Source organism: Amaranthus tricolor, chromosome 8 (genome assembly GCF_026212465.1).
Source record: "Amaranthus tricolor cultivar Red isolate AtriRed21 chromosome 8, ASM2621246v1, whole genome shotgun sequence".
In the NCBI taxonomy this organism is placed as follows: Eukaryota; Viridiplantae; Streptophyta; class Magnoliopsida; order Caryophyllales; family Amaranthaceae; genus Amaranthus; species Amaranthus tricolor.
In genome coordinates this window covers 27,128,253-27,145,996 of record NC_080054.1, presented here as the reverse complement: position 1 = coordinate 27,145,996, position 17,744 = coordinate 27,128,253, and the positions used below count along the sequence as shown (strand labels likewise).

The 17,744-nt window shown below is 31.3% G+C and overlaps 2 protein-coding genes across 3 annotated transcripts; one reads left to right on the top strand and one right to left on the bottom strand.

Moving 5' to 3' along the window:
* Positions 1-4,008: 4,008 nt before the first annotated feature.
* LOC130820783 (uncharacterized) lies at positions 4,009-5,346 on the top strand. The gene has a single exon (XM_057686295.1). It carries the CDS (start codon positions 4,174-4,176, stop codon positions 4,729-4,731), a length of 558 nt encoding a protein of 185 aa, XP_057542278.1. The 5' UTR covers positions 4,009-4,173; the 3' UTR covers positions 4,732-5,346.
* A 2,420-nt stretch (positions 5,347-7,766) lies between these two features.
* On the bottom strand, positions 7,767-14,685 carry LOC130820705 (ribonuclease TUDOR 1-like). Of its 2 annotated transcripts, none has more exons than XM_057686182.1 (17): positions 14,377-14,685; positions 13,738-13,889; positions 13,414-13,488; positions 13,140-13,271; positions 12,948-13,043; positions 12,492-12,698; positions 12,186-12,395; positions 11,961-12,068; positions 11,353-11,523; positions 11,071-11,268; positions 10,621-10,989; positions 10,236-10,466; positions 9,927-10,115; positions 9,764-9,847; positions 9,475-9,669; positions 8,816-9,196; positions 7,767-8,317 (listed from the first exon to the last, which is right to left on the bottom strand). In XM_057686182.1, the coding sequence occupies exons 2-17, from the start codon at positions 13,870-13,872 to the stop codon at positions 8,129-8,131; spliced, it is 2,970 nt and encodes a 989-aa protein (XP_057542165.1). In that variant the 5' UTR covers positions 13,873-13,889; positions 14,377-14,685; the 3' UTR covers positions 7,767-8,128. The 2 variants fall into 2 exon arrangements, with proteins under 2 accessions (XP_057542165.1, XP_057542163.1); XM_057686180.1 differs by having other exon boundaries at positions 14,499-14,619.
* Between the last annotated feature and the right edge of the window lie 3,059 nt (positions 14,686-17,744).

Genomic DNA, 17,744 nt, shown 5'->3' with positions numbered 1-17,744 from the left:
AGAGGAAGGAGTTGTCAAACAAAAGTTGGGGAAGCGCTGGAAGACATTAGACATGTATAAATATTCAAATGTCCCGCAACAACCCGCTCCTCGGGGCCGTCCTTTAATTACTTCTATGTTATAACTAAAATTAAAATATTATGTATAACAAGTTAAAATAGAATATTATTTAAAAGTCATAAAGACAATATAAAGGATAAAAATGATGGAATTATATCTAAAAAAGAAATAATATAAATTTATTTAGACAAATTGAGTGAAGCAGATGAATGTCTATTATTTATCACTACTTAATTGGTGTACTTTTGTATTCAAGCTATTTAATAATATACTCTCTCGGTCTCTATGAGTATGACACATAAAAATAATTGTTTTAAATTTGTGAATAGAAAATATTATAAAAATACGAATAAATAAAAGAAATATATAAATGAGCTAGTTTATAACTCACATAGAAAAAATGTGGGACCATAATCTATTTATATTAATAGAGTAATGTGTTCATATTTCCTTGCCTATTTATTTCGTTGAAGTTACTCAATCTTAATGAATATATTAATAAAAATTACCGTGTGTAATATAATATTTAATTTTTTCTTATAATAATGTAATTTTTAATTCGCTAATAATTATATCAACTTTGAGAGTTAGATTAAAGTTAATGAGATAAATTTTGCATATAAATTATTGGTCATTGGATGAAGACTAATCATTGCTATAATAAGTACAGCTAGCATATAGAAGTATACAATGGTGTTTATTTAAAGTGGGAAGTAAAAGGTGTACTTCTTTAACAATGTTGGTTCCTAGAACCCCCCTTATAAGCGACCAATCAAGAAATAACTAGGAAATAAGAAAAGGAGGTATAATAAAAAATTGAATATTTTTTTGTCTCTTTAAAATTGCAATATTACAACATATTTTAATACGTAAGAAAAATATCGCAATCTTAGTCTGACAGAAGGGGTATGAAAGTAAAACTCAGAGTTACTACTATTTTGAGTCTTCAAGTGAGAGGTAAAACCGAAAAATTATACTTTGTGTTCAACATTAATATGGATTTTTTTATTTCTCTTGCCCTAGTATGTTCTTTCAAAAGGATAGTTCATCAAGGCATTAAAAATATTATCAGCATGTCTTGGACGAGACGGCCTTATAATGAGATCGTCTATTTGAGCTGGTCCAATTCACGCATGTAGCAACCTAGATATTTTTTCATTTTTTTGGGTATTTTTCAATTTTGATCTTAAAAGTATCAATTTTGCCCTTAAAGGCATTAATTTTCAAAATTGATGCTTTTAAGGTCCAAATTGATAAATGCCCAAAAAATTAAAATGTTATTACACGTGCGAATTGGGCCGGCTCAAATTGACGGTCTCATAACTCGTCCAAATTTTTGTGAAATATTATATGCACCTTACTAGCTCATACATCTCTTTCACCCAGTTTTTGATAATCTGCGCTTCAAATGAAAACATATCTTTTAAATATTCTTTCAAGCAAACATCTTTAATAGAAATCTCTATTTCAAATTCTATATAAAAGAATTGATTTTTTAAGCTTTAAAACTAGTCTTTTAAGTATTAAAATTGACCTTTAAATCTTAGAATTAATATGTTAGAATTTTTTAAAAATTATTGAATGTGAGTCGGTCACAAGGTTTAGACCGTCTCACAAAATACTCATTGTAGTTGAAATGGATTTGCGGATCCCAGCCCACCTGCAGGAAAGGCCTATACACCTCCTCCCTATTGTAAGCCCACAGCCCATTCAGGTCCTATTTATAATAGAAAACCCTTCAGTTGAGCCCAACAACTCTATTTCTACCATTATGTGGCCCAAACTAGAATTCATCATGGAATTTTCAGAATTTTTGAAATACTTCAGCAAAAAAAAATAAAATTAATTAAATAAACTAAGTTCTAAACTTATTCCAAAAGTAAGCGTGAAAATCTCAAACCTGAGGTTTGGGTCTGTTCGTAGTTACTAACTGCGAACAGGTCGAAAAAGACAAAAATAGTTGTTTCCACTTAATAACTGGGAACAGCTATTTTGTCCTGTTGCTGTTCTGCGAACAGATCAAAATAGGTCAAATAGCTATTCGCAGTTAATAAGTGCGAACAGCTATTTTGTCTTTTTTGACTTGTCCGCAGTTAGTAACTGCGAACAGCCCCAAACCTCAGGTTTGGGAATTTCACGCCTACTTTTGGAATAAGTTTAATTCTTAGTTTATTTTGTTAATTTTTTTTTTAATTTTTTCTCTTTTGTTTTTCAAATTTTCGAATTTTCATACCAAAACACAAAGACAACCCAACTGAAAAATTCGCCTACGCCTCACAACCCTAACTTCACTTAATGATCCATGGAAAATGGCTATGACTGATAAATAAAACGTGCCGTGACCAAAAGTTGAACACAAATTCTCATATGAGACGGTCTTATGGTGAGACCATTTTAATTGGGTTGACCTAACATTTATTTATTTTTAAAGTGATTACTTTTTATAGTATTAAAGTTATTACTTATAACTTTAAATTGATCACTTACAATTTCAATATGATCACTTAGAGAAATGGATTTACTTGTATGGACTCGTCTCATGGTGAGACGGTCTCATATAAGACGGGCTGAAAGTTGAAATATTTGGGTCTATTTAGATTTTTAGATAAGGATAAATTTAATGGGTCCTATAAAGTTGGTAGGTTATTCTACACAAGTGTAATTAATTAACTCCTTAACTTATGCAGTTGTGAAATTAAACCCCAAAGTTTAATTGCTATGAATTAGTGCCATATATTTTTTCTTATTCTGAAATTAAAAAACTAATAAATTTTTTTTGGAAAATTAGTTAAGATCTGATTAAAATCGTTTAACATCAGTTTGTATTTTAATCGATTGCTCTTATTCAACTTGATTTATCCAAATAACGAGCATATAGTAGAATCAAGTCTTATCTCAATTAAATCATAGACTACTCTCTCTTCTCTAAGTAAGACCTTGAATTCAATCCTTAATGTCCTATTTCTTTTTTCTCAACCTACTTTGTAAAAAAGAAAAACATAGGAGTATATTGTAAAAAAATCCAAGGTTCTAAACCTAATTAAGAAAGGAAGCTTAGTTAACCAAAGTTAAGGAAAGATTTGCCTAAACTTTTTCATTATTAAATTTTTTGTTTAAAATAAAAAAAGTTATATATATATATATATAATGCTTTTTATATTATTATTATCACCATTTATCATTTTAATTTATTTTATATATTAAAGTTAACATGTAAGAAAAATATAATTAAATGAGATATTGTTTAACTGGAGTATTATGGAATAAAGAGTATATAAAAATATAATAAATAATGAAGCTCCAAGGTTTTAAGTTTGAAAAACGGAACACTTCTCCCACACATGACACACCGAAACAAAAAGCAAGAAAACAAAAAGCAAAAGTAAAAGCAAAAGCTTAGTCATTAAGTCTATCCCCACTATGAGACTCTTCCACTTTCAACCAATTATGGATTTTTGAATCATGATAAGAGATTTTTTATTAATCAATCTCAATCCTCCATTTCTAATCCTTCTCTTTGCAAAACTTCAAAACTTGCTCATCTTTAGCCACGTTTCACTCTTCTACACTATTGCTTCACACCCCAATTTCCTTATTAAATTAATAAATTATATATTATAATGTTTCACTATGAGTAGCTATTACAAAGAAATTAATTGAGACTTGATCTTACTAAAAGACGTGTTTTATATATGGGTTAAAGAGTATATCTTATACTTATTATGAGTATATACTCTCTATTTAAAGTCGTCTCATCAATAAATAATCTCTCACAAAAATTGCTTTTTTTTTATTAATTATCCTTTTATTTTTCTACTTTTTTATTTATCAAAATACATATTCATCAATTTCTTTAATTCTTATCCACAATATTTTCACTTATTTAATAATCTCCATTCATACAATTTTAAAAAATGTTTACTTTTTCTATTCTCTATGAGTCAATCTTCTTTGTCAAGCTCATATGAGTACCTTTCATACTCAATAATTCTTGTGTGTATATAAATCTTAAAGTTATTACATTTTATATTGTGCTCTTCTTTTTCCTTGGCCATAAACACAATTTTCATGCAACTAAAAAAACTAAAACCCTAAACACAAATAAAATCAACCATGAAGGTAAAAACACCAAGTTTGTTAAAGAAAATAATAAATGCATTATCAAGCAAAACAAATGAGCTAAGAATACGTATGATGATATTTTTTCTCCTACACAAAAACCTTGATAAAACTTCCTTAACAAATTCTCTTCATGCCCTTGTTTCACACCATCCTAAGAAAAAGAATGATAACATTGTCTATGATGAACAACAACAACTAGTCCTTCAAAATCGACACGAAATCGAACCAGACGAAGAGAGTACGAGTTTGTGGATGAGCTATAATAAAGCTACAACCTTACAATATGATCATGATGACAAACAAATGATACTGGCGCCGGATTTGACGCACTCACTTTTTAGAGAGTCCGAGGCGGAGATGGAGATGGAGACGGAGGTGGAGGGTGGTGAGAGTAATAGATTGTCGATCGAGGCGGAGGAGAAGGTGGTGGAAGAGGAGGATATCGATCAAGCGGCGGATTTGTTCATACAAAGATTTAAAAGGGAAATGTTGCTTCAAAAACAACGTTCCCTTGATAGGCACCAAACGTTACTTTTGTCTAATGCTTAAAATCGTAAGCTTTTCTAAAGAAATATTGCAATTTTAATATAATATATAAATTATTAATTGGTCATAGAATATATAACATCGAAATTATTGGGTTTCAATAATATTATACTTCGATGTTATATATTATATACTTTATCGATCAGTACATTGTCAACTTCAATGTTGAAGGAATACATGACAATATAAGATGAGAATGTGTGTTGTATTATAATTTTTTTTATAAGCATAAATGACACACTACTACTATTCCTATGTTATTTTTTCTTTTTTGAGACTTGTTGATGTTATCAAAAGTGTAAACTTAAGGTGAATATGTTTATTGTTTGAGTTAAATAGCCTAATAATAGAAATATTTAATTTATAGGCTTCTTATTTTGAAGTCTTCTTACCGTGAGATGGTCTCATACAAAAAGGGCTCTATATTCTATTAGAAGTATATAATATGAAGTATTTTTTAAAATAATTGGTTTATTATGATTAAGGTATTTTACCCCTTGTATCGAAAAATTAGTGAAATTATGATAATTTCTTTATTTTTTTTTTCTAAGGCTTGTAAATATGGTAAGAAATGTAATAATTGAAATAGTAATAATGTTAATATATATTCAAATGCTTAACAATATTTATGTATTTTATGATTAGAATTAAGAACATTAACTTTGAAAAATCTTACTACTTGTTAATTGAGAATTATAGTTAGCGTAGTGGTTTGGTATTGTTCCTTTCAACCTTAAGTTATTATGACAAGAATCCGATTCTTATTACCTGACGAAAAGGATTAATTCATGGGTATTTTTATAGTGTGTTGGATTTTAATGCCACCAACACAATCACATAACCTCAACCATTTATAATTTCAAGATAGATCTGGGCTATTGATTTTCTTTTATAAATTAAATAATGATTAAAGTGCAAATATATATATATATATATATATATATATATATATATATATATATATATATATATATATATATATATAATGGCTTTTAAATATTTTTTTTTGATATAAATTAGTAAATATTTTTTAATTATCAACAAAAATCTAAAACTTAATATAAGATTTTTATATATTTTTATTTAATCAAAAATCCAATTCCACTATCAAACATCCTAAACTTACCACTTGGTACTCCAATAATTAAAGACAGAAAATGATGGATTACTATTTAATAATTAGGTTGCTTTATTTTGAAAAAAAGTATGATGGATATATTTTATTAGAACGGATGATGTATAGGTAAATAACGGTTATTCATAAAAGTAGAAAATTACACTTATTTTCATTTTATAGAACTTTTAAGATTTTATTTTATCTTTTTCGTTATTTTATTTATATTAAAAGTATGTATTTTGTCTTTTCATGATTATATATAAGTAACTATGATTGTTTAGAATTTTCTAGAAAGAGCGAAGCAGACAACATCCAGATTTGTTGGAGGGTATGCATACAACTTGTGGAGTACTCCGTACTCCTAATCCTAATCCTAATCCTAATCTATGTTGTAAACCCTAAAGGGAAACTTGGAATAAAGTACACCGAATATTGCCTTTGTTTCCTTTAACTGCTTTCCTTTACGCTTTATCAGATTTGCCCTAAGATTGCATCCTAGTATCTTAGTATATATAGTATGAGTTTGTCAATATTTTTATTTTAATTTAATTTAATTATTTATAATATTTTTATTTTTATTTTAAATAATTTTTTTTTAATTTTTACCTACTATGATAACAATCCATTAAAATAAAAAACTGATGGCACAGAAAAAATGAGATAAGCATAGAGAAGTGTGCCTTATCAGTTATCACTCTCTTTTCGCCACTTTCCGTTGAGGCCTAACTCTATCAATTATCAAAAAACAAACCATTATTTCATAATGGAGCTGAAAAAAATTTTAAAAATAAAAAAGAATAAACTACTAAATTAAATATTTAAATAAAAATTGAAAATAACTTGTGATTTACGGTCAAAAATAAAAATAGGATAAATTCAATTGAACCGACAAAACAAGAAAATAGATAATTTCTTCTTTTGGAACAGTGGGAAAACTCTTTGACCCTTTCGTCTTTTTAACTCAGCAATGTCTCACCATTTTTTTTATTTTGTATCCACACATATTCTCTTATTTTCTCTCATTTTTAATCATATTCACACACTTTTTAACTCTTTATACTAATAACTTCACAAGTTCACACTCATTCATATTAATTTACTTGGAAAATTTTTTTTAAGCAATCTCAATTTCATTGAAATAACTTGTACTAAACAACCTTGACATTAATGCATTAATCCATCTAAATCATTTTATTAATATAAAACTATGTACTACATTTCTATTTTCTTGCTTTCCACAATCCTTGTCCTTTCAGCCAAGGGAGTTCCAATCTTTCTCCTTGTAATATATGAATACAAACTCCACTGATATCTTTTTATTATGCTGTCGTTTATAGCTCACTCAACTTGTGTTCTTGAAGAATAGAGATGAAAAGAAAGCTGACTTTTAAGATTATTAATGTGTCTTCATAGCTTTAAGTTTTTATTACTGAGCATACCAAGTGAAACAAAGATTTTAAGTTAAAATCAAATTTAGAACATCGTCCAGATTAGGCGGTGCTTGCTCCAACTTACACAAGTGATAAGACACGATAAGAGTAAATTAGAGAAAGCGAGTAGAGAGATCCTAGAGACATTAGTAATTTTTAAAATTTCAAAATTCCAACTAGATTATCAAAAAAATTGCCTATATGTTGAATCCAAATGATTCAAAACAGTTCTAAATTAAATCTAAGATTGATCACAAGAATCTAGGGCGAGTTCCGGGTCCAACACCGTCAGACCCAAACTTTTTAAGATCACCCAATAGATTTTAAAAAATTAAAACTTAACTTAAAATTAGGATTGGGTTTAGAGCAAGTTCTATAAGGTCTTAAATCGATGTTCATCCCTAATTATGTAGCTTTGCCCCCTTAACGGACTCAGCATAACACATGGCAAGTGTAGTCCAATACGAACAGAAACACGTTACACGCACAAGTATGTCAAATCAAAGTAAAGAACACGAGTTCAAAAATAGAATCAAAGATGGTACAAAATTAACAGGTCTACAGATAAAATTGTGAGGGCAGCCTCCCCACGGAAGCAAACGAACTCGTGACACTTCTATTCAAGTACAGAGAATGAGATGAGGGAGAAGGGGAGTGTGTTCACTATTTTACCCATAAGTTTATGAAAATTAAACTAAATAAATAACAAAATTTGCAACTTACTAAAAGACCAACTCAGTAGTTTAATTTTAAGACGCATTTGATTTTCCTCTTCTCTATATCTTGGACTCTGAACGGTGTAGTCCCGGCCTACAGCTAAACCATAGGTAGTTTAGTTATCTTTATTGAATGCTCAACGCTTACCGGCAGGTTTCCTAGCAGGAGGACCTGAATCCTCATCGTCAGACTGTATGTCTCCATATTCCCACATTCCACTACGGCTCTTCTTCGCCTCCTCCTGAAATTCTTCCAGGTTATCAATGGCAGATTTCCTCTCCCTGCTGTCCCATCTTTTAAGTTTCTCTAATCTAGCAAGTCCAGCCTGCATTTCAAATAAGGATCAGTTTTTAAATGCTCTAGTTAACAGCCCAAAACTACTCGTAAAGGCAAACTTTTCTTGGTATCCACATCAAAATTTGGAGTCATTCCACACTCTCTTCATTTAGATATTGCCTATGTCCATTTTGTTGTGCTTGTAATCTGTGTGAAACAGCAGATGGTCTTTGTATTCGAAAGTTAACAAGAAATAACCTCTTTTAGATTACAAAACGGGAGGCCATCAATGCAATGCACTAAATTTTACCCCATAGTGTTGGTGTAATCACAACATAGCATCACGAAATCTAGGGAATTGAGAAACAAATAAATAGTTGACAAGTTGAGTAGTTGACACAAGTTAAAGTTCCCACTCAACTTCAGGTATCCCTCCCCAATTACGCCAATGTCAAAAAAATGAGCTTAGGAAAAGCATGATTATCCAAGGCCAAAGCAATGATTGATAAAAATCGAATCAAAAGATGTTAGGAAAGCTTAAACATACCTTCAACATGGCAGCATTGATGCTTGAACTGGCTTCCACATCAACCAAGGTGACTAGAAGCACTGTGCCACTTCCTTGACCTTTCGATTTTCCACCAGATGTATCCTTTTCCTCAATCATGGCCCTAAATTCCCTGGAATTGTTCAGAGTTAGCTCACTCAAATACTCAGCCGCTTCATGTCCATAATCTTCCTCCAAGCTTGGAACCTTGACGAATGCAAGACTACAGAGTTGAGCTGATCCAGGTACAGAATGAACTGAAGGAGGTATAGGCCGTAGACAACTGTAGGGGAGTACTTCTTGGTTACCATAATCAATATAGAAGACTTCGAAAGTGTCTTTTGGGGATTGAACAATGCCACCACGAGGCACATTCACAATCTGTTAATACAAAAAGAATGCTAAAATCAAGTTTGATCGAACAATAGCACCTTGTGGCAAGCCAACAATCTACTGTAAAAGCAACAAGTATCTTAGATTCAAGAAGTTAATTACAAGTTGATAATAAAATGTCGAACCATCCTCTGTTTTTCTAATTGTTACACATCTCAAAAATCTCTTAACATTAAAAAGAGTGTAACAAATAACAATTCAAAAAACAGATGATAGTATAATGTATCCAACTAATTACTGAAAAATAAACTCATGGTTGTTCTCACCATGGCTCGGTTCCATGAGTTGTCGGCACTAAATTGAGCAAGAACCAGATCACCCTTCTTGGGGTTAAAGCTACCAATTACAGGAGCTTCCGAAATGTCCAAGGAAGCAAGCTGCTGCTGAATAGAAGCAACCATTTGGTCACCAACTGTTTGAACATAAAACTTTCCTCCACCAAGCACTTCGGTGACAACCACCTATACAAATAAAACATTGTCACAATAATGGTTAGCTCCTGGCCAGAAAAACATATTAGAATACATGGTACAACGTACATATACCAAAGAATACCTTTAGAACTTCCTTCTTCTGGTTTTCAGGGACAGAAGGTGATCCATTTGAAACTTCCTGTCCTTCAACATAATTTTCCCATATCTGCAAAAAAACTTGGAAGTTTGTTAAAAGTGACTTCATAGTGGCCATGAGAAGAAAACATCACATAAACATTTCTAACCTTCAACTTCTGGCGTTTGGCAGACTCCTCAGCTCGAGCAAGTAGATGAGCATCAGCTATCCGATCCATACCAAAAGAAGCCTGAAATTTAGCAAGCCCAGCTTCAAGTAATACAGCAGCCATATTTGTCTTAGATTCCCAGAGAGATCCCAAAAAAGTGCCAGTTCTATCAACAGTTTCCACTTCAATCTGAAATTTTGAGGTGGAAGAATGGATTTAATACAAGTACAAGAAAGGACGTTCTCTTTTCTGATTTCCATTTTGTTGGATAATAAGAACATGCGACTCCTCAATAAGGACATATGTTACCTCAACTTCTCTCTGCATTATTTTTCTCCTCATAAATGCAATTGCCTCATCCGAATAAGGTTCACCTCGTCCAGGACATCTCACCCCTGAGAAAGCAAATGCAATACTGCAAGTTTCTTTGGGAATTAGAAGCTTGAACCGATGGCCACTGAGAACATATTCAACAATGGCAGGAAGCCTCCTACTTCGTTGAAAGAAGTGCAAGAAATCCTTGGCTTTCTTTGCTGGAGCCTGAAAGATTTTTATATTAAAAAGAATTTTGGTTTGCAATAAAATGTTTGAAGTGCGATGCAGTAAAAATGGACAGGTAGGGGGAAGGGATAAGCAACAGCAGTATCGAATTACAAGCAAGGAGATTATGCAGCAAACAGAACAAGAAACTCACATTGGTGAGATCTTGAATGTGGTATGCAGGTGTATTAGCACCACTATCAGCATGAACCCCTTTCTTGCTAGCTTTTGGTTTTGATTCAGCTGCCAATAGAGCATCATAGTAATTGGATCTTTCTTCAAAGTCTCTGTGTTGTACTACTTTTGCAAGCCCACGGCTAAGCAACATTTCAGCAACATTGTATCCAGCTGGCTGACCCCCAGCTGTAGATTGAGCAGATGTAGCATCAACACCTTGACCCTTGGCTTGAGCAAGCAGGAACACAGATCCAAAGTCCATGACTCTGAAATCAGTAGGGGCACCCACATTTTCAATACCACCCCCAACACTAACCTTTCTTGAGTACTCCATAGAAACATTCACCTAAGTTTACAAAGAACTTATCATTAGACTTGCCTTTATTGATATTACTATATTGAGAAAATAGCTTAACCCATGGGATACCTGACGGCCAATGAGCTTTTGGCGAAGGAACTCCTTTGCCTCACGTGCATATGGCTCTACTACACCATTCCTCCGTGGATTACCCAGTTTATTAGCTTTTATGCTAGAGAGATTGACTCTTCTCTCTGCCAACGGATGACCCAGTGGCACAGCATCATCGGCAACAATGATACAGTCTCCACTAACAATCTCAACTACCTGATATCACAAAAGATTAGAAATTTATAAATAAGTAATTGGAGAAAATAAGAAGCCCATCATGGAAGACTGTCATCCTATTACCTTTCCAGTGAAATTTTGGTCATGGATTGCTTTTGAATTTGTAGCTGGAGGCACATAGTTTGTCCACATCCTCATTCTCTGCTTCTTTGCCTCAAGCTCCGCTGCTTTCAATTCCATTCTATCCTTGTCTTCTAAATATTTTGCACTCCAGTCAAGATATTTAGCTAAGCCCTGCATTGTTAAAAATATAGGTAGTTAGAAATTTCAATGGATACCAACAGGCAACAGCATGTATTTGTGTTAAATGAATGATGAAGCGAGAAATTTATATAGCTAGACAAAGTCAAGCTGCATCAATATGAACAGCAAGTTCTCAGTTATCCTGTGAACCAGCAACCTACTGACTGAAAGTACTGTACTTGAAAGGTTAGGATACAAAAGGAAAATAGCCAGAAAAATAAGCAAATAACAAAGGAAAATGTTAATTGGTAAATGGTCGGGTGTACCATGTCATCTGTACACTAACTGGAACAAAGATTTATGGTTTTTTACCAATAGAACCAACAATTAGAATACTAGGTCTCATACATGTTAAAGCCATAATCTACCCACTCAAACAACACCTACCAAATGATTTTCAAAAATTTTCTACATGCAGATAAACTTACATTTTTTACCAATTCCAGGGCCAGGTTCATTGCTGTACCATCTGCATCATAATATAGAGAAGCAACCAAGTTGCCAAAACTATCACGGGCTTCAGGGACAATGCGTACCTGCACAAGGAGATACATCAAGAATTCAACGCATGAGACATTCACACAAGGTAAACCATTGGCCCATGCCATTCACATCAACCATTGAGATGACATAAGAAAGGTTGACTGATTTACATCTCTATGCAATGTGCGTGTCTCTGTAAAGTGCTTCGCTTCCCTCCCAAAGGGGTCTGGGGCTGTCTCCACACCTGCTGCTGCAGCAACTATTGCAGCTGAGGTCAGGGGGGCACGAGTCTCAGTAGCAGTTTGTCCATTAGGTTGATTTGTGCTTACTTCAGCTTCAATAGCTCTATCTGGAGCTGGTCTCCTTCCCATTGAAGGAGACTAGCGACCATAAAAATAAGAAGTATTAGAAATTAAAACAAGCCTCTAAATGCAGCACCAAAAACTATATAACACTAGTTCTCTTCATTATCCTACCTGGATTCCAGTCACAAAAACCTGAAGATACTGAAACTCAGGAAGCAAGTAGACTCGCACTGTACTTCCATCACGAACCTGCTCCACAATTGCATGCAATGACCTTCCTTTATTTTCAGATAAAAACCCCTCGGTATCAAAATTATTTGATGAGCCAATGGCTGAAGGAGGCAAATTTCTGACGGAAGCCTCTGAAGCACCAGGAGTCTGAACATGAACAATGTCAATCAATTCATGTGATTCAATTTAGGTCCGAAAAAACGAAAATGAATGGACATTAACCAGTTACTGCAGAAACACATTGAAAATTTCTCACTTCCATAGCAATTATATGTGTTTGGGCTCCCGGGTAAAAAACATGATTCCAAAATAGCACAACCTCTTTGCTGCTATGCAGTCCAGCATATAACTATTTTATTAGTATCAAAGCATCACAAAACAAAGCTTGTTATCTACCTTACTCCACTTGCCTAAACCTTGCTCCTTTGCTTGTTCTTCAAGTTGCAGTAGCTCTTGATACTCGGGGCTTCCATCACCTTTCAGCTCTTTTACCTGATCGTAAAAATCATCCAGAGAAATCCCAAAGGAAATTTGAATGAAGTTAAGCAACAGTCAGAATTCATCAACAAAGAAAGACATTAAGCACACCTTTGCCCAGCCATTTGAAACCACCATCTTCGCCACATCTTTTCCATCAATAAATACAGAACCAAACTCTCTCGCCCCCGCCCCAGCCATTGAAGATGGGACATCCTCCTTCTTCCTTTTAAAAGATACTACCTATGGTCATATGCAGGAAGCTTATTTGTTAGAAGTCAGAATTTTTAATTCAAAAAGATCATCACAATTCCAAAAGGCAGCATAAAGTTCATCAGAGATCCAAGCAATATAATAAAATTTTGGCAAAAAACAGAAGTCAAACCTGTCCGATACAGAGTTTCCTCAAATATTCTCTGCTCTCCCATGCAAAGGGTTCGTCATAAGTATCTCTGCGAGCCTATTCCAAAGTTGCATGACAAAGAATTGTCAAGATATTACCGAAGGAAAAAAAAGTAAACGCTTTTTAACATACTCCAACCATTGTATCCACTCCTAGTAACTTAATTTAAAGTGAAGGCATATTCTCAAAGCATGTAAATAAAAAGCAACTTAAAGTCAACACACCAAAGATGTTAGAACAACATTCAAATTTAGTGATGGGAAACGAAAAAAATCAAAATTACAGCATGAAAAAGAAAATACAAACCAGCTTGGGAGCCATGATATACGATAAAGTGACCGTCTTTTCCTGTGGGACGGCATCTCCTTGGATGATCCTCATAATCACCAAGGTGTCCCCTGAAGGAACAGCCTTCACTCTACCTCTCACTTCCCCCGCCATCACCAAGTCAATCGGATCTATATTAAACAAAGAGAGAAGATTATCATCAACGATTAAATTTTCAATCGATTAATTAATCAAATTCAGCTTCTCAGACATCAATTTGCAGATCGAACATTAAAATTCATCATGCAATTCAAAATAACAAAACTAAACTCAAATTCATTGAGCAATGAAAAATCTTCAGCTATTCAAATTACATCAATTGATCAATTACATTTCTGACGATCAAATCTATACTGATTTAACAAAACACTCTATCTACAATACAGCACGTCATACTGATATCGCAGATCCATTGAAATGAAACTCGATACAAATCAAAAAAAAAATGCACATACAAAATCAAATACAATAAAAACTTCTCACAAATCAAATTATCCAAACAAAACAAACAATAATTTTCAAAATAATTGACAATATAAACAAACAAAACAAAAACAAAAATCAGATCCTAGATACAACGAAACGAAAATAAAAATTGAATGAAAATAAAAAATAAACCTGAAGAGCGACGAAGGTGAAATGAGTAGTTGAGAATTGAGAAATTGAATTCGAAAATCCGATCTAAAACAAGAAAAAGGAAGAGATGAAGAGAAAAGAGTGAGATCTGAAGAAAGACGAACCTCGACGGCTACGCCAGAAATGGAGTATTTTTATTTTTAGTATGCAAGAAAACTAAAGAAAAGAGAAGGTAGAAATGATGGGAAAAAAGAGGGAGGGGGGGGTTTAAGCAGGAACGAGAATGCACGACCAAAAAAACGTGGGGTTTTTCTTCTCTTTCACTCCACAACTTGGTGGTGTACAAGTATACTAGTTTCCCACTTGTAAATTTACCATTTTTATCAAATATTTTATGAATATAAATATAAATAAATATTTATTTGCAAATTATCTTCGAGTTGATATATCTTATGTTATGTTCGCAATTTTTTTAGCTCTTATGAAAGGGATTTAGTTTATCATAATTTAATTTTGTTTATATTTTATTTATACTTTGATTTAGCATTAAAGAAAAGTGAAGTGTTTTTAAAAAAATGTGGATATTTGATAAGAAAAATGATGAATTATGTAAATTGAATTAAAAAGGAGTTAAAATATAAAAGTATGGATGAGGTTAAAATAAAGTGATAGATTTATTTTTAAAAAATAAAAATTATGCAAAATGACAAGAACTGAGGAAATAAGTTATATGAACGGAAATATAATGAATATAATGATGATACTTGAATTTTGACAAAATTTATATTAATGTATTACTTTCTCTGTCTTAGCACCAAGCACATATTAGAAATTAGCTCTAACTAAGTATAAATAAATCTTGTGTAAATCAAGGAAATGAACGTAAAACGTGGCAAAAAAGTAGAGTATAATTTACGGGAAAGTTAAAAGATATGTGTAGATGAAAATTTTAAAACGAGTGCGAGTCATTAAATAGACTAAAAAGAAAATGGAGCTAATATCAAGAAAATAGAGTGTGGGTATGTTTTTACATCACAATAATTAATAATCTAATTAGTTTAATTAGAATTATTTATTTGCCGTAATAAAGTAATTTGATTTGATTTATTTATTTTTTGTCTTGTTTATTACATTTATAGGTTGCTAAATGTTTATTAGCATTGCCAAAAGTAAATTGATTTAGTTGATTATTTTTTCCTATTTAGTGCATATATATGCAACTAATAAATAGTCAATTAAAATTTGATTAGTCAAATATTGATATTTAATTTTTTCAAAATATATAATTTATCATATTTATTTGATCTATCAAATCAAATCAAATTTGTTATATTCTCTACTCTAGTATATGGACCAATCGTTTCTTTCTCATTAATATTAATTGTGCTAGTTACTTGCCCATATTATTAATAGAAAAAACAAGAATAATTATCACATTTTATTTTTTATCTTGTTCTCCTAGTTACATGTAATTGTAAGGAATTTTCCTAAATAAATCAAATTACTCTCGGTCATTGCTAAATTTGCATTATTTTTTTAATATGTATTGTCAAATTTATCTCATTTCTTTACACTTTTTATTTAATTCTCATTATTTAATTTATATTTTTATCTTACCCACACAATGTTTTTCAATTTTATACAAAACTAGATTATGTCCGTGCGATGCACGACTTTATTAAAATTTCTGATATATAAACAAAAAAATAAAAAATTTACGGCTTTATGTTTTAACCATCTTAACATATCCTATACCCATTTAATAAAAAACATTATAAAGGTTTTATAAAAAACTTGAAAAAATTAAAATAAAATATATACTTCTATGACTTTCTAATACATTAAATGAAGTAACCTAAAAAGTAAAAAATCAATCAATATGGATAATATTATAGATATATTTAAAAAGTAGTAAAGTCAGAGATATTAACAGTAGTCATTATAACAATGACACCATCATTAAGTTTTGAAGGGAAATTTTTTATTAAGAAAGTGACACATAAAGCAATTTCGAAAAGTAATTACATTAGCAATGTTTTGTTTTTAGTAATAGTTATAGATTATAGATATATAACATGTTATACTTCCTCGGTTTTTTTTTCTTGCAACATAGTTGACTTCGGTTCTATTCATCAAACAAATTAACTTTCATATTGTCGGTAATTTATAAATTAAAATATAGTCATATGAAATCTTGTTTGAATCGTCTCGATTCAAAATCTATTAATTTTGAATTTTCATAATTTGTTGATATGTATAATTAAAGATATTAACAATTGAATTCGTACGTTGAAAAGTGTGAAAAAACATATTATGCAAATAGAGAAAGTACATTTTTATTAATTTTCCACCTTTGGGGCAAAATTGGTAAAAAAAATCAAAAAAAGTGAAAGCGAGTAGTAAAAAGGTGGGTAAATGGCTTTAAAATGACACTTACGAGTCTTACGACTGCCATGAGGTGATTTTTAGCTACATTATCCAAAAAAATAACCTTTCAAAAAAAATCCAAAAGAGTTATGGCAATTTTGTAACATCCGCTTTTTTCTTTTTTTTTTTTTAAAAATAATAATAATAAATAAATAAAATAGTAATAATAAATCTATAAAAACAAATTTTAGATTTAAAAAAAAATAAATAAATAAATAACTTCCCATTAACAAATAATTTCCCACTTCTCCCTCTAAATCTTATAATTAATCTCATTTACCCACCATAAATTACACCAATTGTCATTAATTCATTCACATTATTACTCACACTTCTTTTTTCTCCTACAAACTACTTCCCCCATCTTCCAATTGCTTAAAGTTTAATTAAGAAAAAACAAGATTTTGATATTAAAGGTATGAATTTCATTTATTTGTTATAAACTTTTCTTATTCAAAACCAAAAAAAAAAAAATTATGCTATTAATTGAAAAACACCCATCTTTTTATTTGAAGAATATATATATATATATATATATATATATATATATATATATATATATATATATATATATATATATTTCTAACTTTAGTTTTCCGGCGATACAACGATCACGGGATACCACCGGTGTGCGACGACGGCCACCGAAGCCACCGCCGGCTGGCAACTAGCCCTTCTTCTTTCTTCCTTTCTCCTCTCTCTTCTTTCCCTTTCTTTTCGTGGGTTGGGTTCTGTATAACCCAATTCTATTTTTCCTAAGTTTAACTTTTCTTTTTACTTTTCTTTTCTTATTTTTTCTTCTTTTCTTTTTAAATCCTTTTAATCATATTATTGTTTTAACCTTTCTCCTTTTCTTTATGTACTACTCTTAAAATTTCTAATTACTTTTTTTGAAACTGCCATTTAAAATATATATATAAAACGAGAGTCTTTTAATTTACTATTGGTTAATTGGGGTATTAATTTGAGATATATTATTTTAT

Bases quoted from the DNA above. Each gene is read 5' to 3' on its own strand.
- LOC130820783 (XM_057686295.1), top strand. From the start codon at position 4,174: ATGAAGGTAAAAACACCAAGTTTGTTAAAGAAAATAATAAATGCATTA.
- LOC130820705 (XM_057686182.1), bottom strand. From the start codon at position 13,872: ATGGCGGGGGAAGTGAGAGGTAGAGTGAAGGCTGTTCCTTCAGGGGAC. The intron at 12,699-12,947 runs GTAGATAACAAG...GTTCATGTTCAG, and splicing joins GTTTAGGCAAGTGGAGTAAG to ACTCCTGGTGCTTCAGAGGC. The intron at 9,848-9,926 runs GTTAGAAATGTT...GTTTTTTTGCAG, and splicing joins CCAAACGCCAGAAGTTGAAG to ATATGGGAAAATTATGTTGA.